The sequence below is a fragment of the Uloborus diversus genome, chromosome 4, assembly GCF_026930045.1.
Source record: "Uloborus diversus isolate 005 chromosome 4, Udiv.v.3.1, whole genome shotgun sequence".
Classification (NCBI taxonomy): domain Eukaryota; kingdom Metazoa; phylum Arthropoda; class Arachnida; order Araneae; family Uloboridae; genus Uloborus; species Uloborus diversus.
The window spans coordinates 43,711,719-43,737,955 of NC_072734.1; the positions used below are offsets into that span (position 1 = coordinate 43,711,719).

Consider the following 26,237-nt stretch of genomic DNA (forward strand, 5'->3'; position numbering starts at 1 on the left):
GGTTGTGTGTTCCTTGTTTGTGTCTAAGGGGCTTATGTTTTTTTTTCTCTTATGGGAGAAGTTTTCTATGACCAATTACAGTTAAGAGTAGCTATGATCTTTTTCCCGTCTCTCCTTTAGTAGTTCTGAAATTATTTTTTTAACTTCCTTTCATTGTCCCTCATGTTTAAAGTCTGCCGTTTTTCATACACAACCTGTCGTTCTAGATGCACGGGGTATTATTACTGCCCATTGGATATATACTGTCATGGGCAAGTAAAGAGCAGTAACTGTATTTTTTTTACTTCCCTTTACCCAAAAAGGAATTATTTAACTCAAAAATCGGCCTTAATTTCCATTTTGATCGTTCCCGAATGAATATGGAGTTTTTTTTTCCAACTCGACCATTCGTGGATATATACCTAAGAAAGTATAGACATCCGAAATATTCATTTTGACGATTCCCGAGTTAATTACGAATTTTCTTGTGACGTCCGTATTTACGTATGTATGTGCGTATGTATCTCGCATAACTCAAGAACGGTACGTCCTAGAAAATTGAAATTTGGTACGTAGAGTCCTAGTGGAGTCTACTTGTGCGCCTCCCTTTTTGGTTGCATTCAGATTCTCCGAAAGGGGTCTTTCACGCTTTTTTTGGGGGGAAATCATTGTTAATTTAAATGAAAACTCAAGTGGTGTTATAATTTGGCAAACACTTGCCGATGTATCGCCATGCATTTGGTCGGCAAGTTTTGTCGCCAACTTGGCGACAAATTCAGTGTTTTTTTTTTTTTTTAAATCCGGTTTCAATTTGGCTACTATTTGCGATATTTAGAGAGTTAACCTTTGAATCACATTGAAATTGCCAATATTGGGAAAATTACTGTGTATAAAAGTTTTTTTTTTTTTGCTTCGGTTAGCAACAAACTTGGGGTGAAAATATTTGAAGTGTTTCTTTGCTTACTACAGGTGCAAGGCACTTTTATCATTAAATTAGCGTAAAAGGAAGTCATGTGGTGCACACATCAGCTCGTTTATTATTATTATTTATTTATTTGGCATTTTTTAATCTGTTGTATGTTTGCTTTATTGTACCAGTTTGCTTATTTGGTTTCCGCTGAAAAATAGGCGAGACTAAACTGTCTAATTCCAAAATTTCCCTCTTGTTAGTATTGAATCCAGCACACATTTCTTCAAATGTCTAGAAAACTCACTTCTGCAGATAGTGCGGTTTACTTGCTCACGGCAGTATAATACAAGCGTCTTAGGGCTTGCCAGAAATAGCAATAAATAACATTTTCCAGATAGTTTCATAATTTTAGTATAAATATTTCAGTTCTAAAAAAAATGCAACCTGTCGAAACTGCCCTAAATGTCGTGATGACTGGAGTTTCACAATAAAACACTCGTGAAAACCGTAACCATCTAACACTATAACACGGGACTTTGAAAAAATGACGGAACATCAGGAGTGACGTGAAATCTGGGTGTTGCAATAACAAGGTTTTACTGAATATATTAGAAAAAAGAATTCCGGAAGCAGGACTTTTTGTTTTGATAATTTGTGCTTGGAGTTCGTAAGTTTAGTTATCAATTCAAAACATACTGCCTTTTAATAGTGATCATTTGCTCATTTTTATGGCATATTGATTTTCTCTTACAAGCATTAGAAGTAATGATACAAACAAACGGTTTCAAAATTCAGGGCAAAATATGAAATTGTTTTTTAAAGTTAAGTTTAAAATTTCACGTTGCGATATGCAATATGGTGCTTTTAATGCTTTGTATGTAACATTTTATAAATTTACTTGAAATACTTTCCTCTAAACATGTATACAGATCCGCAGACCCTTTCTTTTATTTAAAAAAAAAAAGCGATGAAACTTGATTTAAATTTTGTAACCATTCACGCAATTTCCTTACAAACGGATTTCTTTCCGTAAAAGTAAAGCGAGCTTGATCACACGTAAAAACATCGCTGAAAACAAAAAAGGCAGATGCGATTTAAATTATAAAGTATTGAACAGAATATGTTTTACTGTTTAAAATTTTGTAAAAACATTTTTTAAGTTGAAAATCCTAAGAGTTTTTTTTTTAATGCAAAATATGTATAGTTTATTTCATCTATTTCGGTTATCTTAATCACTGATTTTTTATTTTTTTTTAAATTTAGCTTAAATTTAATTTTTTCCCTACTTTAATATAATAATAATAATTGGAATATTTAGGCAAAATTTTAAAAGATGAATTAGGATTTCGTTTTTATATTAACGTAATAGTTTTTTTTTGTCACATAGGTCATTGTTTCACAAGGCGTTTTTAAAATCTTGTTCATCTCAAAAAAAAAAGTGTTGAAAAAACGTCTTCGCTTTTTAAATTTTTATCTTTCGTTCTTCAGTCATTCATTTTCTTTCTTTTTTTGTTGGAAGTAATAGATGATGAATTAAAACAGTTTCCCCCGTTACTAATTTCATCAATTTAGTAGCTAAAGGCAATCTCATAGGGGTGAAATGTTAATATCTTTCAAATATTTGCTTTTATGTTTAGAAGTACAAAGGAATGACTTATAATTTTTTCAAGAGTTCAGTATAGAGGAAAATGTTTTTTCTTTATTCTTTAATGTAAACTACTGTTGAAACTTATTTCCACTGTAACAATTAATGAAAGCAATGATAAAAAATGCTTGAATAAAAAATAATTTTAAAAGTTTAGTAATTAGAAATCATTTTCTACTTCTCTGCTTTCGGCGAAAAGAAAAAGAAAATCCTTTTGTCTACGCTCGAAAAATTACTCAAAAAACGTATTCCGTTCAACTGGTTTTCGTTTTGAGTTTTAAGTGTTCGATTAAAAGAAAAACAAGTCATAACGTGTAAAGCAGCCTGCTATGAGAAATTGTATCAATTTTCAAAAATGAAAACACTTATTTTCAATCTAATTTATTATTTCTCTAGAATGCTTGTTTCAATCCCTACGCGAGATCTACCTCATTCCTTAATCAAATTCCATGTTTTATGAATAATTATAAAGGGTATCATAATGACTAATGAGAAGACATAGACGCAAGGTCTTTTTTTTCCTCTTTTTTTTAATAAAAAGGCTTTTTTGCTGTTTTTCATTACACATTGCTTCAATGAATAGCACTCGAAAGCGAAGGTGCGATTGCTCAGTTAGTTAGAATGTCATGCTGATAATCAATGGCGCCAGTTCGAATCGTGCCAATAAGTACATCTTTAATGCTTCTTTTTTTTTCAGTCAGATGCTCACATAGGCAGGACTTGATTTGCCACAACCCGTTTTTTCACATGCACAATTACTGCTTTTTCACGAGTCACTCAGTCACACTTTTGATGATATTTATAATTGCATTGAAAATACGCACTACCAAAAAGTTAGAGATGATCACATTATCACAACATTCTATTTAACTAGGTTTTGTTGCCGATGTCTTCAAATTTCATGCCTTCTTTTGTGCGTTTACATTTTTCCGTTTACTTTTTTTCGATTCTTCTTCATAATCTTCTTTGTTTGAAATTTTTAAAGAGTGATTTGCTTCATGAAACGTTTCGAGGCACAGTGCGGAGTTCTGCACGGGTGGACTAGTTTTAAGGTTATTACTTTTATTGTTGATCATTTTTAACAACTACTTTTAAGCTACGGAAAACGGTACCCCGGTACGGAGTCCGGTACCTGACACCTCATATAATTCATTAAAACGAACACTTTAAAATATTAATGAACAACTGTTTTCTCCTTAACACATTACAAACCTATATGTTATTTCTCTATCAAAAAATTTCGTCATTACCATTTAAAGTAATTACTTTTAAATGAAATATATTAACCGTTACGTGCGGGACAAAGGGTGGAATTCTTCTATTAATGGTCCAAAGTTAGGTATCAATTGGACCAAAACTGATATGACGTAACTAATGTGACGTTACAAGTAGTGACTTATTTTCTCTTTTGATAAATTTTTCTTTTTAAAAATTGAAAAAAAAAAAAAAAAAAAAAGAAAAAAAAACACTTTTAACTCCCATTATTTTTCTATAAAAATTCTTCTTGTTCAAACAATTATTGAATGAAAGTTACGGAAATATGCTCAGAAACTTGCATACAATAAACATGATCTTTAAAATAAAAGAAATCTAATCAACACCAAAATTTTCCGCCTACAAAGGTGTCATTTTCTTTTTTAAACGGTGCTAATGAATTTCAAGTTATGCTTCTCAGTTGCTAAATTTGTCAGTTTGTCGCCAATGAAAATCCCTGAGGGCATTAATAATAATTTCTCTCGAATATTTGTTCTTAAAAGTGTCAGTAACTGAATATATTTTACAAAGATGTTTGAAGTTTTTTTTTTTTAGCTAGAAAGAGAATTATTTTTAAGTTTAAATAAATTCTTTGAAAGAATATTTTGAAATTAATCGCTCCTTTTCTCAAGGATAAAGACTGTATATAAATGAAGCTTTGAAATGAAAGTTTTTTTTTCTTTGCTCTTGAATACTAAAAATTTGTGAATACATAAACTAAAATATTTCTGTACACTTGTGATGTTGAATGCAATGAAAGTTCTTTTTATTTTTTCTATTTTCACAGAAGCAAAGAGATGTATGTAAAAAGAGGGCAATCTGACGGTAACAATAGTGTTGTTTTCTATGGTCAAAAGTACTACTTTTAGTCACTAAAGCTGATAAGTTAATTTCCAAAAATTTTTATTTATTATTATTTTTTTATTTGGAACAATGTTACTCTTGCGTTTGGGTTACTTTGGTCCAAAATGTTTTTTCCTATTTAAAATCATTGTAGAACTAACTACAGTCACAGAAAGACGCGTGTTCATATGAAAAAACTATTTATTTGAAAGAAAATTACATTTTTTAAAAGAAGTTTGAATCGCACATTTTTTTAAAGAAAATTATTATTATTATTTTAAACTGTGAGCATACTTAGTTATTGTCTCGGGAATTGCCGACATAGAACGGTCATATTTTCATTAGTTTTAGAGGTTGAATAATTTTACGAACCACCATTCGTAAAACAATGGATCCTAAATTGTCGGCCATTTCCAAATCTTGATGGTGCGTTCAATTTACTCTCAACGTTAGCTCCTTCTTCTCTCACATCAACAGCTATCCCTGAAAACCCGAGTTAATTCATTCTACAACAACAAAATTTAGTTAACTTAATAACAAATTTAACAAAATTTGTATATAGTAAATGCAGTTTGGTCAACTTTACGCAGAACCACTAGTGTCGCTTTTTGTATAGAGCAATGGAACGGTTTAGTACACATTACCGAGTGCTTGGGGATGCTACCTAGCGGTTTCTGTCAAAATATGTTTAAAACTTTCATCCTGTAGGTTGACAGAGAAAGTTGTATCTGTTTCTCCATTTGGGCCAAAGAAGGACCCTAGGACCAAAGTAGCCCGCGTTTACGGTATATAAGAAGCTCAATGTGTACTTATTCCGAAACATACGCACAACGTGTATAAAGAAAACATGAATTAACTTGATTCGTGTTTTCTTCATACACGTGCTGACAATTATGCATATATTAGTGCTGATTATGATAGTTGTTTGGCAGTCATTGATTATTTATCCCTGTAGTTCTTTGTGGGGCATTAAAGCATTCATAAAAATTCACGTCCCTTCCATGACAAGATCTTCCTTGACTAACAAATCAGAACGATTATTTGCCATTGTTGAGGAATGGCTCAAAACGTTCAGGGGGAACGAATTTGGTTGTTTGTCATTAATGTTGGTATCTTCGTTAGTTTTGCTCTCCTTTGTCACTTCTGAAAGCTCTTTTTCCAGTGAGTTCTGAATTGTGTGAGCTCTGAGTTTAATAACTTCACTTCTAGAAATAGCTGTGTAACCAGTCACAAAATGTCTCCACTGGCCCAAGCTCTCTCCTTAGCACTCCAAAAAGCAGTTACGGGTTATCTGCAATCTCAGGAATTTGGATTTTGAAAGAGAGGAAAATTTTACCTGCTTGCAATGAAGCAACCGTGTAAATTCAAAATTTATCCGCGTAAAATAAAACTGAATATGTCAATCAAAAAAATCAAATATGCGTAAAACAAACCCGCGTAAAACAAAGGCTTATTGTATTCTAAAATAAAACACTTTCTAACCACATTTATAAAGTACTACTAACAAAAACGTCTAAACTAGATGGAAAAGGTTTTAACCCAATTTTTTACTTTCTTCTATTATATATCTATTATATAGAAAAAAAGTATTAGATTCGTGTAAATTTTCGAATTTCGAAGGATTCGAACGTTTTGAGGTGCGCTAAGTCCATTTCGGCCATTTTTGCAAAATGTCTGTCTGTCTGTGCGTGTCCGTATGTGTGTGACCGTTTTTTTGTGGCCACTCTACAGCAAAAACTACCGCATGAAATTGAAAGAAAATTTGGTACACGTGTGTCCCGATGTGAACTTGTGCCCATTGGTTTTTGGCGCGAATTCGTCCAAGGCGGGGAGAGCAATCAAAAGTTTCTTGAGTTATACGTGCCTGCTATTCCCCAGGAAGTAACTGGCGGAAAGAATCAAAATTTGGTCCATATGTGTCCCCTAACAGGTACAGGTGCTAATTCAATTTTGGTGTGAATAGCTCAAGCGGGGGCTGAGCTATAGAACGTTTTTTCTCGTCACTTGTGACGGCTATATCTCCAAAAATAATGATCGGAAACGAACTAAAATTTATCGACAAGTAGCCTATAGAGGGTACAAGTGTTGATTCTATTTTGGTGTCAATAGCTTAAAAAGGGGGTGGTGGTGCAATCAAACGCTCTTTCTTTTTCATTGTGAGTGCTATATCTCAAGAAGTAATACTATTTTCTGAATGAAATTTGGAATAAGTTTGAACCTATATGTAAATAGGCGTTGGTTCAATTTTATTGCCAATCGCTCCAAGAGGAGCTGATTTTTTTTTTTTTTTTTTGTGCGAATAAAAATAGCTTTATTAATCCTTACTAATATCATAAATGTGAAAGTGACTTTGTTTGTTACCTTTTCACGCCTTAACTATCCAACCGATCATCACGAAATTTTGTTTTCACGTTGTCATGGGTGCCGGGTGAACATAGGGTATCTTTCATTTTGAAAAAAAAAAATAAATAAAATCTATGGTTTTTATTTCAGTTTTAAAGAAAATCATAAATTTGCGAATATCTCATCGAAAAAAAGTCATATTTGTTCGATTTGTTGTTAAAGCCCTCAAAAAAACTACAAGAGGTAATCGTCACCCGAAGTTTAAAAGATAATTGTAACACCCCCTAATTTGTAATTTTAACTTGATCTCATAATCCAAAACGAGTCTTATCTTGATTTTTGGGCTTATATTGTAAAGCGGTTTCGCCAAGATAGGAAGAAGTATTTTCATAGTACGAGTATAAAACGAAGCTTTTCTTGAGTTTTTGCATTGCAACGTGTTTTCGCCAAGACACGTGGTCATTTTCACAACAAAATGAAATGTTTTGCTTAAAATAAGTGCATGAATAATTTTTTTAGAATTAAATTCAAGAGTCCTTCTCAAACTATTTTCGGCTCCAACTCCTTAATCTGTGTGCATTAGATGTAATATAATTTAGTATTGAATCACAATCATCCTGAAAATAAAAAATGCCCCCCCCCCCAAAAACAAAAAACCAGCTGCATAGGTTTATCTTGCTCCATATGAATAATTATGGACTGGAGTTTCTTCAATTGACCAGAACAGCCCTTCCGTTTCAACGTTTTAAAGAAGGGAAGCTGTTGACTTGATGTTTATGGTATATCAACATCTTTTGCTTCTTGGTCCTAACGTATTGCTCGGCTAACTCTGAACTTTGTGGAACTTGCGGAAAGATTTCAAAAACAATTTTCCTCTTGGCAATTTTTCCAATTGCCTCCAAAGAATACTAATGTTTCACGGTCTTGTTGATGCATGAAAAAATGATCATTTTCCAAAATTTGCCAACTATAGTCTCAATCAACCAAATTAAATTCCCAGAAATGCAAGAAAAAAATTCAAAACTTTTGATTGGTTTCAAATGGACAAGCTTAACATTTTCGATATAATGTAAAGTAATCCGGTTAATAAATAAAGCAAGCTAGTAAATATATCCTCCCCCCCGGCCTCTGCCACTGTCAGAAAAAAAGTTCATTTTTGTCAATAACCTTAATAAGAGTAGACATCCCCCTTTTTTAAAAAAATTATACCAGAATATATGCAAATATTCTACGCATTATCATTAACTTGGCAAGTTTCCGTTGAATGTGTGGTATTATCAAATAACAGTAGGTTTGAAGGATTATTTTCCTTTTTAACGCAGCGTTAAATCATATTTAATTGCAAAAACGGACCTAAAATGGCATTTTTTATTTATTTAGTGTCAGTCAGAGTTACGATAACGAGGTCTTGACGAAAAATTCGAATGTCTTGACGCTCCAGCCTTTTCAAAGGTTGCATTAAAATGGTAAAAAAACTGCCAAACCAATTAAGGTAAAAATATTATTAAATTCGATATTAAAGTGAAAGATAATCTGTCAAATAAATAAAACAAGACGTTCAAAACCCATAAAAAATCAATTAAAATGTACATTACTTGGCGGATGCCAAGTCCATTTTATATCTCCAGTCTCGCCAAGTGAGCACTTTAATGTATTGTTGAATTATTTTAAATTTTTATGAAACGCTTAATGATCATCTGCGATTTTGAGGGTTAATGATGCTAATTGGAATTTGAATCGATTGACAAAATCTACATCAACGCGATCGAAGCCGCGGGTAAAAGCTAATACAACAATAAGAAAGATAAATCGCAATAGACTGCTGTCTGCGTATTTCGCGTGATTTTAATTATTGGGAAGTAATCGGAAATTATATCTCATTGATTTAAAATTTTTAACTGTTGCCATCTTATGTTTGTTAACAAATAAAATATCTAATGAATTCAAGCAAGGCTTTAAAAATAACCTTAAATTTTCGCTCTTTGCTTTGCTTTTGCGAAAATTTGGAAATTGGGACGGTCGTCAAGATTTTGTATGCGTATTTTTTTTTCCAGCGAATATTTATTTTTCTTCAAGCATAGGGAGGGATCAGAATTCATAAGAAAGTTATAGAAGAAAGTTTTGTGATGACCACTACATACTAGTTATATGAGGGTGGGCAGAAAGTAAAAAAAAAAAAAAAAACTTTAACACGTTTGAAAATCGAAAAAGTAAACAACTAAATCTTGCTGGAAAAATACTTCGAACATTTTATGTTTAGCCCTGCTCCTCTTCTTATTTTGGTTTTTTAAATACAAGTTAGCATCGCAATGCTGAGAAAATTTGTTTTTTGACTCAAAAACTACCGATGGGTGATGCTTGCACGAGAAATTACGATGGAAATTTGCAAATGAGAATAACATGCGCTTCTAACAAATGCACAACCATAGTAATAAAACTATAAAACGATTGTCTTAGTAATACAAGTTTACATTTAAAATTTCACCCAAAGGCGCTCGTTCTATGGAACTAATCGGCAACTGTTTTCTTTCCCCATGTTAAAAGAATTTTCGTAACTTTTGCGATGGTTAGGCAGATGATACAAGATTACATCTGAATTAAGCAGTAAGTTACCGCGCCTAAGCCGGGGTGAACGCGCCTAAGCCGGGGTGAAGGCAGAACTACATGCAATATACCGACAGCCCGGTTATCACATTCAGAGACTACAGTTTCGTCGTTGTTTGGACTTATCAGTCTGGAACATCGAATGACCGAGCTGGAGGCAGATGTCATCTCACTGAAACTGAGAGTGTACAAGTAAAATTTATCTCACCAGCCAGAGTCCGCAGACATGATGCGGTTCAACTCGTAAATTGAAGGCAAAGCTGAAAACTTTGCCTTCAATGACGCTTCCTTTCTTACTTGATTTGTTAGTCAAGATTTTCGACATCTACATAATTGGAAGATCCAAATGTCACGGATGCTTTCATCGCTATCGAGACTGCTTCTAGAGAAATGGGCCTTAGCATTAATGCTGACAAAACCAAATATATGGAAATAAACCATAAATCATTTACATGAAACACACCGTCAGCTCAGTCAATTCCAGTCGAGGACTGCAGTTTCGTGCTTATTAGCACTCATCAGCCCGGCATAGGATTAACTGAGCTGGAGGTGGAAAACCTCTTAAGGAAGCCAAGAGTGCCCAACAAACTGGTAGCTATTATAGAATTAGCACTGACCAGACGAGTGACCAAAACAATGGTTCGGTTCAACTCGAATATTGCAGACAAGGCAGGTATATTCATTCAATGAATATTCGTCAAATGAACATAAATCATTTGATTCTACCCCATTCTTTGTTAATGGCTACTCATTTGAATCCGTTGAGGAGTTTAAATATCTTGGAAGTGTCATCTCTATAAACAATGATATTAGCGTTGAAATCAATTGCCGCCTGGCTATGGTAAACAAATGACACTTGTGTTTGAAAAGCCAATTAAAAAGTAAACTTCTTCGCCAAAGTACACAAATAAAAGTATACAAGACCCTTTTAAGACCAGTTAAACTGGTCCTTACTTATGGAAGTGAGTGTTCGGCTTTAACTAAAGCAGAAGAAGATAGATTGATGGTTTTTGAGAGGAAAACTTTGAGAATTTTTGGTGCTGTCCAGAAAAACAACAGATGACGCACTCTCTATAATTTTGAGATATTTAAAAAATTCTACAAATAGCCATATATTATCCTGTTTATTAAAGCCAATCGCATCAGATGACTGGGGCACCTCTTAAGACTAGGTAGTAGGGACCCAACCCATAAAGTCACTTTCACAATTCCAGATGGTGCAACGCAAAAGGGGCCTCCCACCAACCAGACTTGCCGAAAAAGACTTAAAAACTGTTGGCCTCAGTAGATGGAGGTACTCTGTTTCTAATAGGGTGGGATGGAGGAAACTGATTGAGACGGTATTGGCCTGCCCTAGGCTGTGGTACCGAAAAAGAAGAAGTCAAGATTTTCTGAGCATTCATAATTACAAACTTTTGAGTTGTGTCACTACCCTTCTTGAGATGCGTTTAGTTCCAAACATTAATTCAAAAACAAGTGGGAAAACATAAGAAACTGTTTGAAACATTGAGAAGAGATAAAATGGAGGGATGGAAGACTTTCATCCATGAAACCAAGACCCCAAATCACGTGATAGATTTTAAAGTAAAGCATTGGAAGAAATCAGGTTTCTTTCGTTTGTTTCACGCAAAATGTGCCAACCATTCGTCGTTGTTGAGTCACGCGACTTGGGGTCTATAGGTCAGCTTTTGCTTTGCTAATAATTGGACTTGCTCTCTCCATTTTAATTTCTGCTCTAAGGTTTGAAGCAAATAAAGAACACATTATTTTGTATTCAAATAGAAATTTTATTAATAAGATTTGTTTCAATAACAAAGAATGTAGCAGCAGGTTAATATTTTATAGCTATTTTCAAATCTATTAAGTCTACAGCACTTTTTAGTGTATGATACATACTGATCTTAAAATCCTGATGTGTAAATTTAATTAATGCTATGGAGTTAAGGAAAGACACTGGCATAAAAATAACTTGGAATCAAAACAAAGAAGAATAAATCAATTTACAAAGATAGTTTCCTAATCATGTAGTTAAATTTAAAAAAAGAAATCTTATTCTTAGAAGGAGGTTGAAAAAGATATTTTAACACAGTTAGTTGAAATCAAATTAACAGCACGTTTCATTAAAAATGCGTGATACATACGTATGCTGTGTTTTTGTTCCAACCGAAAAAAAATAATTTGAAAGCAGAATCACAATTGCACTCATTTTTCAACATCAAGTTTTTTTCAAATCTTGGAAAATCAAATTACGTTCTTTTGAAGCATAATTAAAAAAAAAAGGGGGGGGGGATAATTTTTAGCTTCGAGATTAATGTGTGGCTGAAACCATAAAAACGTTTAGTTTTTATTATTATGCATATTAGTTTGCATCATCATAGAAGACAAGTCAACCTAAGATGGTCTAAGACCTTCATCAGTGCCTTTCTCCTTTTTGTACTCTTACTGACTTTGGTTTGCCATTTTTTGAGTACTTTAAATCTTCTTCCATATCATTAAAGCATTTAGGACTCTTTATACTGCGAAGTATAAAAGAAGGGATTTGGCTTTACATTAACTTTTCTTTGCATGACAAATCTATATTTGAACAATCAAAGTTCTGCTTTCAATTTACAGAAATAAATTTATTCTTTTCATCAACAAGTCAACTCTTGGCGTGATTTTTTTATTTTAAACAGACAATGGTCATGAAACTATAGTCATGTTCAGTTGTGATGAAAATAAATATAACGAAAACATCAGTTTTCCATACAACTGTTTAGAATATGTTTAGTTAAGAGAGGAAAAAAAAAAACTTTCGCAGAGATCAGATTTTTTTTTTCATTTTGTCCACGTACGAATCGTTTAATTTAATTTCAATTTTATATCTATTTTATTGGAAAATATGTGCTTTCTTTTTCATTGTGTCCATATTCGAATATCGGCTATTCTTTTAAAGAAAAGTAAATTAGTTTCTTAAATATACTTAATGATTTAAAAGAAAAAGTAAAGTATGAAAACTACATTTTTGTAATATATTGAAATAATGTTCTTTACGAATGACTGAAAAATTACGAAAATGCCTAGCAGCTAGAAAAGATAAGAATTATATTTTATGTTTAATACTATTTTTTACATCGCATGCTGAGGAAAAAGGCAGCTCATCAGGTGAAATACCTCTTCATGGTTTCGAAAAGAAAATACTTTCGATATTATTAGAGTTATAGTGAGGGCTTCGATAAAAAATGAATCATGTACTTTTCAATAATTATGCTGCCTAATACCGAAGCATGTTAGTGCGTATGAATGCAATTATCCACTAATAGACAATTTGTATACATATAGTTTGTTACAATTACAAATTAATCAACACTCTTAATAGTCACCATAATGTAATTGAAGATTATCACAGTTTTCTGTTAGACCGCATAAGCACAAAATATTTTCTTCTTTATTGCTCATTTGATCACGCCAAGAACAACTTTTGTCTCATTTTTGGAAAACATTAAAATATTGAAAATAAAAGTATCATAACAACGACAAAATGTTGAATAATGTGTAAAAGTGTTTTTTTTTTATTTTGCCCCGGGTCTTTAGACTATGTTTTTATTTATTTCTTGCACTATAAAAGAAAGATCACGTAAACATATAAAAACAGAGATAAAATGCACGGAAAAGTTTTAGCCAATTAAATAGTTAATTTCACAAATGTTCTAAATAAACGCTTTTCCTAGGGTGGTTAAAAAAAAAAAAACTTATTCTCAGTTAGAGTCCACGACACCCCCTTTTTTTTAGACTTAGTAATACTTTTATGCTGTAAAAGTTTTAGCGTCTTACTCAAATTTTAAGAGGGTGCTCAATGATTCCTCAATTTAACATTAGCTGCAGCACAGAAAATGTCACAAATTCAGAAACATTTAATTCCCCCAGCTGCTTTTTTTGTAAATATTTTATTGCAATGTATATATGCATATTACTCGTATATATTACAATATGTAGCTTTGTTTTTTCAGTTCAATATATTTTTTAAGCTCCCTCCCCATACTTATGAAATTTGGGGGAGGGGGTTGAACACCCTCTTTCAGTTGAAGTACGGAGCTAAAATTCTTCCAGTATATTACTATCCACAAGTCTAAAAATATTAAGAGGTGTCCTGTTATCTTGGAGAAACTTTTTTTACGTGTATTTTTGAACCACCCTAGGCTTTTTCTCCCTTAAGTCACCACATTTGATTAAACCCTTACCAGGGTATGTACGCTGGTGACATGTAGGGTCTAAATAAATAAATAAAATCAAGACTCGATAAATTTTTAGTCATCTACATCTGTTTGAACCCTCTCGGGCATAAGTAAGATATGTAACCTGGAGAACTAAATAAATAAGGTCTTAATACTTTTTAAATCATTCACTGCTAAAATATAGGTACTTTTTAGCTTGTCCAAAAATGTTCAAAGAGTTTCGAACTATTTTTAGTTAATTACTTAACTCTTCACCATATTTTGTGAACGGAATCCTAACACTTGCCACACGTCGCAAGTCATTGCAGAGCATTAAACTTTAGCTGTGACTCTGCTCAAACTCTGGCTGACCCTTTACAGAACTTTGAAAATCAGCAAATAAATTTGAACATGATTTCAACATAGTTTACATTATTTTCAAGTATCAGAAAAAAATGCTGTAATGAAAGAAAATAAATGAGAACATTTTCAAAAACTTTTATCACTCTCTTTTTACATTTCAGTAAGAGATAGCGCGCATTTATCACCAACAAAAATGGACAACACGAACTATAAGATCATTTCTATGTACATACATTTATTTACAAAAGGAAAGAAGAAGAAATGAGTTATATAATAATGTGCTATTTATAAGTGTACTGAATGGTATTAACAGTGAAGTAGTAGTGAACAATACATTTTCAGCTCTTTAAAAATATAACTGAATATACGGTTTAATTAACGAGATACGTAGATAGAGTATTGATTTAATACAAGGAAACCATGTGTGTGCTGACAAAAAGCATACTGAAATGACATTTTATTGCAAGAAAATAAGTAATGTCTGTACTATTGAAATTTGAAGTTATGTCTGTATCTATTTCCGTTGAATAGTCACCTTAAAATGGGTTCTTTGTAGGTGACGTCATCACCGTAACGTGAGGGTGTTAAACTTTACAATATGTAAAGTACCACAGCCGCTAGTTTAGGGGTTCTATTCCAGAAAAAATCGGTAGCATTCCGCTATCGATAGACGTCTTAACTCCTCCCCCCTCCTCCTCGCCTCCGTTTGCGGATTTTTTACCCAGCGACGACGGTTTGAGGAAGGAGTTATGACGTCACCTCGAAGTGGAATGATTTCGTGCTGGTACCAGAATAAGCCTATTGATTTGAAAAAAAATTATTCATTTGAGGCGATTAATTTTTTAACAAAATATTATAAATCAATAAAGTTCAGCGATTCAAGAAAAATTCACATTCATTGTAACGATTTGCCAACAATCACATGATCTTCTTAATCTAAGTTTATAATTATCATTTCGAACTCTATTTACTTTTCTCGTTAGGTGTTATGCGTCGCTGAGCATACAATAGTCATACAAAATTGCCAAAAATTAATGCAACTACTGAGCAGCTATTTTACGACTATTTTATTTGTTTGTGTAAAGCTAGTTTCTACTAAGGAACTAATTTATAATGTAAACGAGGAAGACTTCGGAAGATTCTGAAATTTTAATATATTTTTTTTTCATTTACGATAGATTTCGAGAGAGACAGAGAGATAATTAAACCATGACAACAACATTTGAAATTTCAAGTCAATAAAGTGTCATACTGACCATAACGATCCTGGAAAATCCCGTAATACTAAATGCCTTTCGCATTTGCCTCAAAAAGTGATTTCCAGTACAGAGGATAGTGCTACTTAGCGGCAATGCAACGATGGTGTTGCTATGACGATGGGTTCGAACAATTCAAATCGTTTTAATCTCTAAGTTTAAATTTATAAACTAACCAATTGTTAAATTCTCTTGAGTTCATTTTTGATCTATGTTAAAGCGAGAAAGCGATAGGCATTTAGTATTACGGGTGCGTTGACCCGGTTCCAATCACTATATTGTATCCAAATACTTCAAGAACGCAACTGCTAATTATTTCCTTCCACTATTTTAGCATACTCTATGACACGTGCTGCTATTTGTAAAATTTGTATTTACAGAAACACAACGATTGAAATATAGAATTGTGTTTGATCAAACATCTGTAATTTACATATCACTTTCAGAAAATATCAGAGTGTATCAATCGATTTTAGTTACACTTTCTGAGCATTGTTCATCTCTTCCCTTTAATTTCATTTTCAACCTTAAATTCTCTGAGACACACATACACACAATGCTTACTTACAATACTTAATTACAATATTTATAACTATATAATATATACAATTTTGTTGCAAAGAGAAGGGTTACATTTCTGTACTCGTCCGTTGTAGGGTATGTTCGAATAGAGTAACTGGTTATCCGATGACTATTAGAGCTACTGGATCATGAACACATCCTATGGACATTCACCATGACCTCATCAAATCAACCGCTTGGTGCTACAGGATGCTCTATTGAAACATTCCCATAGTTACTAATAGTGCATTTTTTAAAAAAATCTTTGCGAATATTTTTTCATTTTATTTATTAATACCATATCTGTTCACTAGTATAAAAATGGCTTCTTAGGTGACACTGTACGCTAATTTGACTGCATAATGAGCTTTTAAATGAAACAAGCTATTGTACAAGGTAAAAACTTCATTTAATGAAGATTTCAGTAAAATAATTCGTCAACTAAAAACAAAAGAACTTTACTGCACAAAATAGTAAATATTCTGACAGATAAATTATTATAAAGTCATTAAAAAACAATAAAAGATACATTATAACGTGAAATTAAAGTATGAGGAGCAAATTAGATAGCGGCGACTTAAAGAATATTCTTTTTTACCAAGTTTGAAAGTAAATACGTCGCCCAGCGTTGTTAAAACGATTATTGTATCTATAACGGGAAAAGGACTATTTTTGATCGCTCATTTTCTGCAGTTGAGCAAGTTTAGTTTCTGATTCCGTGATTCCTCTTCTTAATTAGGAGTATTTTCTTACTACTTGCTTGTTTTTATGTAATAAGCAATTATGGTTTTAACTCTTGAGTGTTGTTTTTGTTTCAATTATGTACATGATTTTTCTTTATGCTGATATCTTTAAACTATTGTTATATAGACGGACTTCTTATTCTTTTTGTCGAAATTGATGACTTAGAGCTATTTTGAACTTTGGGTTTCATGAAATGATGCGCAATTGTTCAATTCAATGCACGGATAGACATTTTTTGGAGAAATGGTTGAAAAAAGTTTGTTTTCGTTTGCCTTAAGCAAACGTACCAAGTTCTTTCGAAAGCAATAAGTTCTCTTTAAGACTCAAGGAAGAGATAAAAAGCAAATGTGCGAAATACCACCAATCGTTCAGGCAATTATTATGTATTCCAGAAAAGAACAATAGAGGTACTAATGAATAGAATATATTAACTGTTCACATATAAAGACGAAGTGTGTAACGAGTGCCGATATAATTTCTAAGGTTTAGCTTTAAAAGTTCATTAAATGGTTGTCATTGTTAAAAATTTTCAAAGTTATTTTATCATCTACACTGTTCAAAATCATCTGCTTAGAAATGAAAACATTTATCGTCTCATATTTTCCAAGCAGTTTTGACTTAGTAGTAAGTAAATGTCAAACTTAAATTCAAGTAAGCAGACCATTTCAAAAATAACGCATGCGCAGAAAGGAAAGCTGGAGTTGAATTTCTCAATGTTTCTTAATACAGACTTCTCAATGTTGTGAAAAATATTTTTAGCTCCCAGTTTGAAGATTAATTGAGTGTATTTATAAAGTGTATCGGCTTCAGTTCGATCACGGTCCGTCCAGACCGTTTAAGCACTCAAAGGGAGCAAGAAAGTCCACGGACTACTTAGCTCTTCAAGAATTACAGGCGAGCAAAATACCATACTCACGAATGGTACAACATGTGCTAATTTTTGAGACATTCGTATTCTCAAACCAATTCGACATGTTCTCATTTTTGAAACTGTCCTATTCCCAAAAATGATGCCGTCTGTGCTTATTTCTGAGTAGAGCGGTGTTTCAAAAATGAGAACATGGGGAATCGATTTTGAGAAGAGGCTATATTATGTATTGGGTGATTTATGTTCCTAACAGCTACACAATAAAACAAAAATTTACTATGAAATTGCAGCTTTCAATGCCGATTTATTGTTTAATCTGTAGCTTTTCCTAAGTTTCCTTTACTTTATTATTTTTTGCTGAAAAAATTCTTATTCTTCTACTCACCATTCACCATGTCAGTAGATCAACGTGATATGTAGATGCTGTTTAGACTCATAAGCAAAATCTTTTTTGAAACCGTCATTTATGTTACATGCTACTCCAATGAAAAAGTATTTTATTGTTTACCAAAGAACTTCAAATACATTCCAGTCAACTAGCACTTTTTTTTATCGTTTTTGATAGTGTATGTAAAGTTGTGATACGAATATGATTTTTAGTTCTTTTTTACTGATGAGTAAAAAAAAATATTTTGGTGTTTTCATTTGTTCATAAAATTATTATGATTTGATCTTAAAAAAAACATGAAGTGGCAATCATGTTAAAATGCATTAAGAAACAAAGAAAACCTTTAAATAATCTAAAAAAAAAGTATCATTTTTATTTGTATCTACTTGTATTTCAAGTTAATAATTTCCTCAATTATGTTTGTTTTTTAATACTAAGATAGAAATTTGAGAATTAAACTTCAAATACATCGAAAATGGCTTAAAACATTGAATACTCTTCTTTATTGCATTCTGTACAAGGAAGATTTGGATATCGGGTGTTTTTTCTCATGCAACAAAAACAAAATGCATGGTTTGAAGAGCGAGTTCTTACACAAGTACAATTGTTCAGTTAAAATTAGCATCCTAGCCAAGGATACTAGCAGCAACTGGAGTCCGAATAATGTTGCTTATATAATACACTGATAATGTATTCTCCTAAGGACTTGCACGCGATAACTGTGCTCAAATATTTACAAGAAATATATAATAATTAGTTTAAGTGGCATTTAGGCAAGAGTTTTATATATCACCAGATAGTAATGAATTTAGCTGAAGTAAGTTAAAGCGTAAAAATGGGGGCGTTGAAAAGTCAACTTGATTGTTACACGAGCTTTCGCTTGTTTAGTTGAACCTGTACAGATGAATGTATGATGTGCGATGTAATAGTGATCAGAACGTTTCCCGTATGCTACTGTAGGAAAAGCAAAATTTCGTTTCTTTTCCTTTCCACTTCCGATGAATTAAATTAAAAAATAATTAAAAATAAAATAAAAAAAGGTTTACGAAGCTTTCTTTTGAAATTTAGCAAAAAAGTATTTCTTATATTTACTAATTAAAACAAATAACCAGTTCAGAATATTTTTCTTATGAACTAAATTTAACAGAGGAATGCTGTGCGTACTGTAACAAGACTTTGTAATGGTAAAAAATGTTAGTGATTTCTGTTAGTAATGTTGAAATCATGGAAGTAAAAGCGTTGTTTTTACCTTTTTTTTTCAGCATTATTTATTTTTGCAAATGAAACGTAAGAAATAAAGTTTTTAAAAATAATAATTTATCTAAAATGTGGGAATGGGGCTTTCATACGACTTGAAGAATGTTCTACACATTTATCACTTACATACAGGATGTTCCCGTTTACCCTACAAATACCTCTATTTTCACAACTGTTAGTCTTAGATGCACACTTCCAATCGAAAAATATTCGAACTCAGATGACGAGACACGATATTGATAGTTGGAAGGAAAAAATAAAATGAGTCAAGCAATACAAAATTTGCCTTTTTATACGGGCTCTAAGTCCTCTAACTTACATTTAGGGAAATCTCCATTGAAAAATATAAGAAAAAAAACTTGACATTTAAGTCACCAAAACTTAAGGAGATATTCGAGTTCAAAGTTTTAAGTTACTATGCAAAATATGAAATTGGAACTTGTCATCCTTTCAAAAGAACGACATGTTGTCGAAGTAAAAATACAAAATATTTATATTTTTCATTGCTATTCAAAATTAAAGCAAGTGTTATGCCTTGATACGTATGTTTTTCGATGGAGATTATTTCCGTAAATATAAGTCAGTCGACCTAGGGCTCATGTAAAAAGCTAAAGTTTGCATTTACTCGTTTTAGTTTTCGATTCAATTTTTCAGTACCTTAATTCCGCATGTGATTTTGAACATTTTTGCATTTGGAAGCATGCATCTAGGACTAACATGGTTGCAAAAATAGAGACTTTCAGGTTAAACAAGAATTCCCCGTATAGTTAATACTTATGAGTAGCATTGGAAAGGAAAACATTGAGTTAATTCTGTTAACACACTTTTATACATGATTTGATTTGAGTAGAAAGTACGAAAAAAGAAAAAAAAAAAAAAACGAAAAGAAGTTATTATTTCTTACTCGTAAGAGTGCCTTGAATACTCGAAACCCAATTTTCACAGTGTAACAATTATTTTCTGCAAGTTGTTGTTTGCGATATTGTCTGTTAAATGATGAATGTTGCACAAATTAAGAAAATAAATTCATTTTTCCGTTCACACTGTTGGGTATTCCGAAAATTTTTAAAAACTATATTTACGATACGACACTGTAATATAATTCGTACTGTACTGTACAGTAACGAATACAACGTGACATTTGCATATTCCACTTTGTTGGATCTCGTTACAAATCTATGATAAATTATTTTTTCAATATGCAACGTACTTTAGAATCCTCAACAAGTTGAATCCGTGTGGTGCGTGCTCTAGTGACTTAATTTTTTATTGAACAGACGATTTTTGCCGTCTTTCATCCCCTAAGTCTAGTTCAATCTAATTGTATAGAATACCGTGGTTTTAACACGACATTATATTCATTTATTCGTTTTCAATTAGCTATACGAATCAACAGCTTCCACCGAACTAAGAATGTTATCCTATTTTTTTTAAGGAAAAAACTGTGCATATGTTTTTGTGTTACTCGCAACTTACATTTCATTCTTACTATCAACAACTCATTCTTAATATTTGAAAATCATCCAGAAAATCTATTGTTATTGGTAATCACGGCATTCATAAGCTAATTCCAAATTCATTCCAATATCACCCGATGAACGTGCATACTTCAACTTGTTCCATGCACAATAACCACAAAATATGATTTATCGGAGCACATTTTTTTTTAAGGCATAGGTTACATTTCTAAAGTCTCACTTTTTACAGAGAAATAAACCCTTCAAAAAAACGAATTTAAATTATTTTGAAACTTTTACAAATGTTAAATCATTGCAATTTTTAGTGTTAGGAAGGGAAGCTTTAAAACTACCATTTTGTTAACTCCGAAACTTACATGTATTAAGTACTTAATAATGTAAAAATGTTACACTTATTGGGCTTTATTTTCAGAAAGATAGTCTTGTGTGTACTAATACTCTTAGAAACAAAACATTTGCTTGACTTGCTGACATAGGCAGGATTAGGGTTTCCAATCCCTCGCCGATTTCAGTCCCGCGGGATTTCGGGATTGTAAGGAGCTAGTCCCGCGAGATCCCGAAATTGACTTTATTCTTCTAAAAATAGAAAAAGTTGTGTTTTTAGGAAGGAATGCTTTTGTTACTTGAATTAGTAGTTTTTTTAAAATCCCGTACACAAGTGAAGAACACAAAGTCAAATTCCAATGAGTAATTATTGATTGGTACGCAAAAGTATGCCCTAAATAGGTTCAATGCATCTTAACAAAACATCGCTACTGCAGGATGAGAAAGGATTTTTGCTCAAAAAATAATGCGCTTGAAGAAAACATGTGCTGTGACTGCACTTTTGCAAAATATCACCATATTCTTCATCATCTTTTGAAATAGATTTTTCTACTCTTATGCTTGTTTTTTTTCCTCAAGAACTGCAAATTCCGGATAAAAACGATGGCGATGTAAATTTTTCTGTATCCAGTTTAAATTGCATTACGAATACCATTGTTGTTTCATAAACGTTGGCCAATGAATCAGTAAATATGGTTCATTACTGCAAGGGGGTGAGTGCTACTTGGTTTCACCAAGTCATAGGCTCAGTAAAAGTTTTTGGATAATTTCGCTAATTTTACCTCTCACTTTAAAGAGACATTCAAAAACTTGAGCAACTTAATTTACTGCACGCTCATGCGAGTCATTCTATGTTTCATACAAGTTTCTGTCGCCTCTTTTGGAGTCATGTCGAATTTGCAAATAATAGCAGGTTTTACATTGCTTTCTTCCTTGTAGAAAAATATTGTGCACTTTAAGTTAAAGGTTTTGAGTGTATACTTTAAGCGTAGAGAAGTTCTCCAATATTGCATTGAGGATACCACATTGCATTTGAGGATTTTTCAATCAATCTATTTTTTCTAAAGCGTAATTTTCTGGAATTAAATTACAGTGATGGGATTTTGAAAATGTTTTTAAATTATACGCATTTTCTCAATAGCTGAAACGTGTGAAAACTAAATCCTCGAATGAGAATACCAATTCAACCTCAGAAAAATTATTTCAATTTTTATTGTGTTCTTAAATGGTAAATCCACCGTTTATCATATGAAACACAAAAGTTTTCATGCTATTCTTGCAGATATAAGAAGAAAGTTTTTCAAGCTTTAGATGAAGCTTGTGAAAATAGTCATTTTATAAGCGGCAAAAGTTGGAAAACGTTTACATGAAAAAAAATTGCGGGATTGAAAATCCCGCGGGATTTGGGATCGGAATTTTGGGATTGGAAACCCTAGGCATGACTTAGCATACAAAAACATTCATTTTAAACTTAAATCATGGAGGAATAAATATTTATGAGTTTAGAGTCTGCATGAAATTAATATCAAATATCAACACATTAGGGCCATATTGACCTTAGAATACTGTCGTATAATCAATCAATTGGTGTAAATTTAGAACTGTGTCGTCAACAGAATGTTTATAAGTGATATAAGGTACAATGACATAGTTCTTGACTTTAAAAAGCCATTTTGGCTCGAGATCGTTTGGCCGCACTGCCCTTACATTGGATTGTGTCTCACTAGACTGAGCGTGGGGGCCCCCAAGGCATGAAGGAAGAGAAGTGAAGTGAAGTAAGCACTTTCATAAGTAACTATCTGCCATTCGTCGCTTCCGTCGACTTATCTTGTGCTTTGAAACATGTGTATTCTAAAAAGTCTTCCATAGTCTGGTGCAGGTGCATTTTTACATTCACTAAAGAGTTCTTTTCGTCAGGATAAATCTAAAAAAACAAAAGATGTCTGGGCTCAAATAATATTTTTGGGCAAAATACAATATTTTACGAGCTAGTATTACTGATACAGAGAGTGTAGAGTTACAAAATGGAAGAATAGTGCTAGTAATTAATATCAGTAGTTTTGAGCTAGTTATAAGATTTGATGAAAAATAATTAGTTAAAAAATTCTATGTTGCTATCAGCTGAAAATAAGTTCGTAACCTATTTTTTAAAAAAATCAATCGTATCGTTTTAAAAGTGATAGATCTCTCTTATAATTAGAATAAAATACTTTTTAAGTGAGAAAATGATAACACAGCACAGTAACACATTTGGTGACCCAATTGTTACATGTATAGTGAGATATTCACCAAAAGGTCTACTACGGTTAAGGGCCATCAATTAATTACGTAAGAGTCCCGAAGGGTAGGGAGATGGAAAATCTCTGCATACCCTTACTTTGCGGGGTGTGGTGTCAAACCTATTATTATGTAATATCTTTCAAGTCGATGTTTATTATAAATCGCACGGTTAAGTGGCAGGGTTCATAACTTCATTTGCGACTGGAAGGTAAAAAACACATTAGAATTAGCTGTTTTTAGCTTGTTTTGCAAAGAATGAATAGAAGAAAATACTATAATAAAAGCATCGCACTATGTATGATGTTTTATTTTAATTAATATCGCATCACAAAAAAAAAAAAAATCAGAAAAAAAATTATTTAGTCCAGATTTTAACTTTCTTAATAAATATTTCTTTAGACGAAAAGGTTTTTAAAAATAATTTAATAATAGTGAGTTTAATAACGGTTGAAGTGATATAAGATACGTTATTTTATTATTTTGAAAAACGAAATAGAATCTTACGTAAGAATAGAGGGGAAGGGTTTAAAAAATGCTACATATCCTTACATGGGAGTAGGTGGAGTCAAAAATTGCCGAAATCATTCTTACGTAATTTATGAACGGCTCCTTATAGAGACGTGAAAGTGGATGGAAAATATTATTGTAGCATGTACAATTATTTAAGTTTTAAATATTTATTGGAAAGTGATTTGTCTAAGAAAATTGGACAGACAAGTTAGAAAAAGAATTAGCACAAGCACAAAAATGTTTCTAAAAAAATTACCATACGTTCACTTTTTTTAAATCATAAGAAACAATTAGAAGATGGAGCACGCTTTAAGAGAACAACCGGGAACAACTCATTAAAGTAACTCAAAGTCAAAAAAAAAAAAAAAAAAAAAAAAAATCTCGACGTAAGGTATTTAATACACATACATTTTTTTTTTTGAAAGATTTCTACGGAGCATTTTCTTGAAAACGATACGCTTTTCTCTACCAAAGTTGAAAAACAGAGAGTAAATAACCATCAAGTATTACTACACACACATAATTACTGCAAAAATAACGTCCTGAAAGAAATGGTTTATTTATCATGCCAATTTTGCTGCGACAATAAAAAAAAAGGAAATTTGTTTAAGATAAAATAACTTTAGAAAATATGGTCTAAACGTAGTATGAATGAAACAAAAAAAGGATTTAGTTTTGACAGATTTAGATTTTTTTTTTTTGTGAATTTATTGCGTTACGACCACAACTCAGTAGAACAATTAAAACTCGATAACAAAAAACAAAGAGGTCACGTAATCCTTTTTTTAAAATTCATTCTTTCATTTTAGTTTTGTACAGTAGTGCAATTAGAGTTAGCTCAGCTGTACAACCAATCCATATTTATAACAATAAATACCGTCAACATCGAAAATTCAAGTTGTGAAGTTTCTGTAAATTTTCTAGTTATCCCTGAACACAATAACATATAAAACGCATAAAAACTGGAAAATTCACAAAATAAATAGAGAATACAATGGTTATTTCTTTTAATCAGAACATTTGGTACCCGCTTTGCTTTGTTTTTACGTATTTTCTTTGAAGACAAGTTGTTTTTTCAAATTTAAATTTTTAATGCATGTTAGAAATTTTTGTGATTTAAAATCTTCTTTCTTGTAAATGGTTTCTCTCGTTATAATATCATTGTGTGTTACTATAAGCTCATTGTGGGGGCATGGTACAACAATACCAGTTATTTCGATTTACTAACCTGTGTTCTGAACAAAACTCCAGCGTTCGTTAGGGCTTTTATTAGCATCATGGAGTGCTGTAGATGAACATCATCTGGAAAAAACGTGAACATATTTATATATTAGCATGTAAGTTACCAATCCAAGCTGGAGCTAACGCAGAACTACAGGCATATACTGAGAACCTATGGGGTTGATTCCTTTAGTCAAAAGTACTACATTAAGACACTAAAGTTAATAGAATGAGCAAAAAAAAAAAAAAAAAAAAAAATAATAATAATAAATAAATAAAATAACATGGAGATCCAGAAAATATTTTCATCTTTCCAACAGTTATTCTTAATTAATTTTTTAAAATGTCACATTTTTCAAACAAGGCGTGGTCTTTATGAAGTTAAAAATGATGTATTTTGGCGCTACTCCACTGGTACTCTGAATGTTTACGCTTGCTGTCTACCGCGTTTCTAGGTTATGATAACTCAGAAGCGAATTAAATATTGCCATCTACGCTTGCTATTAATCATATCGTTGCCACTACATATGAGTAGAGAAGCAAATTAAATATTGTGCTCTGCGCTAATGGCAACAGTGAATGGCAGGCCATTTTTGATGTCATGCGCAGAAGCGTAAAAAGCAAAAGTGAGTCTGCGCACCAATTTAAATAATTTTTTAAACATAGTAAACTTTATCAATTTTTTTAAAAAAGTGGTCAAATCCTTTGTTGATAAGCATGCTCTTTCAGAAAAAAAAAAAAAAAAAAAAAAAAAAAAAAAAAAACCTTTTAAATTTCGGAAACGACCCCATTACGGCCTCCAGATACTACAATCTCATTCTCATAAGTGGTTATGAATTTGGATTGATGTTATCTGCTGGAGACAGATGTTCTTTCATTGAAATCATCAGCTTCATACGTTTACGCATCTTGACCGTTTACTTCAGAAAATCTATGAAATAAGCAAAAGCAATCAAGACTGAGCGCATAAGCGAGCATTTTGACACCATCGAAACAGTTAAGTAACCACTATCCACCCTCCCCCCCAAAAAAAGGAGATACTGGATTTTCTCTCTTCAAACATTAATGATAGAAAAGTGCGTCATCATATTCAAGCTTCTGGCGGGATGTCTCTTCTTCTATATAAAATAAACACCGTATAGTTATCTATTTTACTTTATTTATTGAATAAGATTTATTTAGCCCGAAAGAGTAAACATATCTGAGGATCATTTCA

General features: G+C 32.1%; 1 protein-coding gene across 1 annotated transcript in view; it reads right to left on the bottom strand.

The window, feature by feature from the left end:
- Nucleotides 1-22,408: 22,408 nt before the first annotated feature.
- Nucleotides 22,409-26,237, bottom strand: part of LOC129220080 (inactive dipeptidyl peptidase 10-like) — a 100,695-nt gene continuing 96,866 nt past the window's right edge. Inside the window, exons 21-22 of the mRNA XM_054854418.1 lie at nucleotides 25,029-25,102; nucleotides 22,409-22,934 (exon numbers count right to left, since the gene is read on the bottom strand). Of these exons, the coding sequence (XP_054710393.1) occupies nucleotides 22,806-22,934; nucleotides 25,029-25,102 (203 nt within the window). The 3' untranslated portion in view covers nucleotides 22,409-22,805. The remainder of the gene's footprint in view (nucleotides 22,935-25,028; nucleotides 25,103-26,237) is intronic.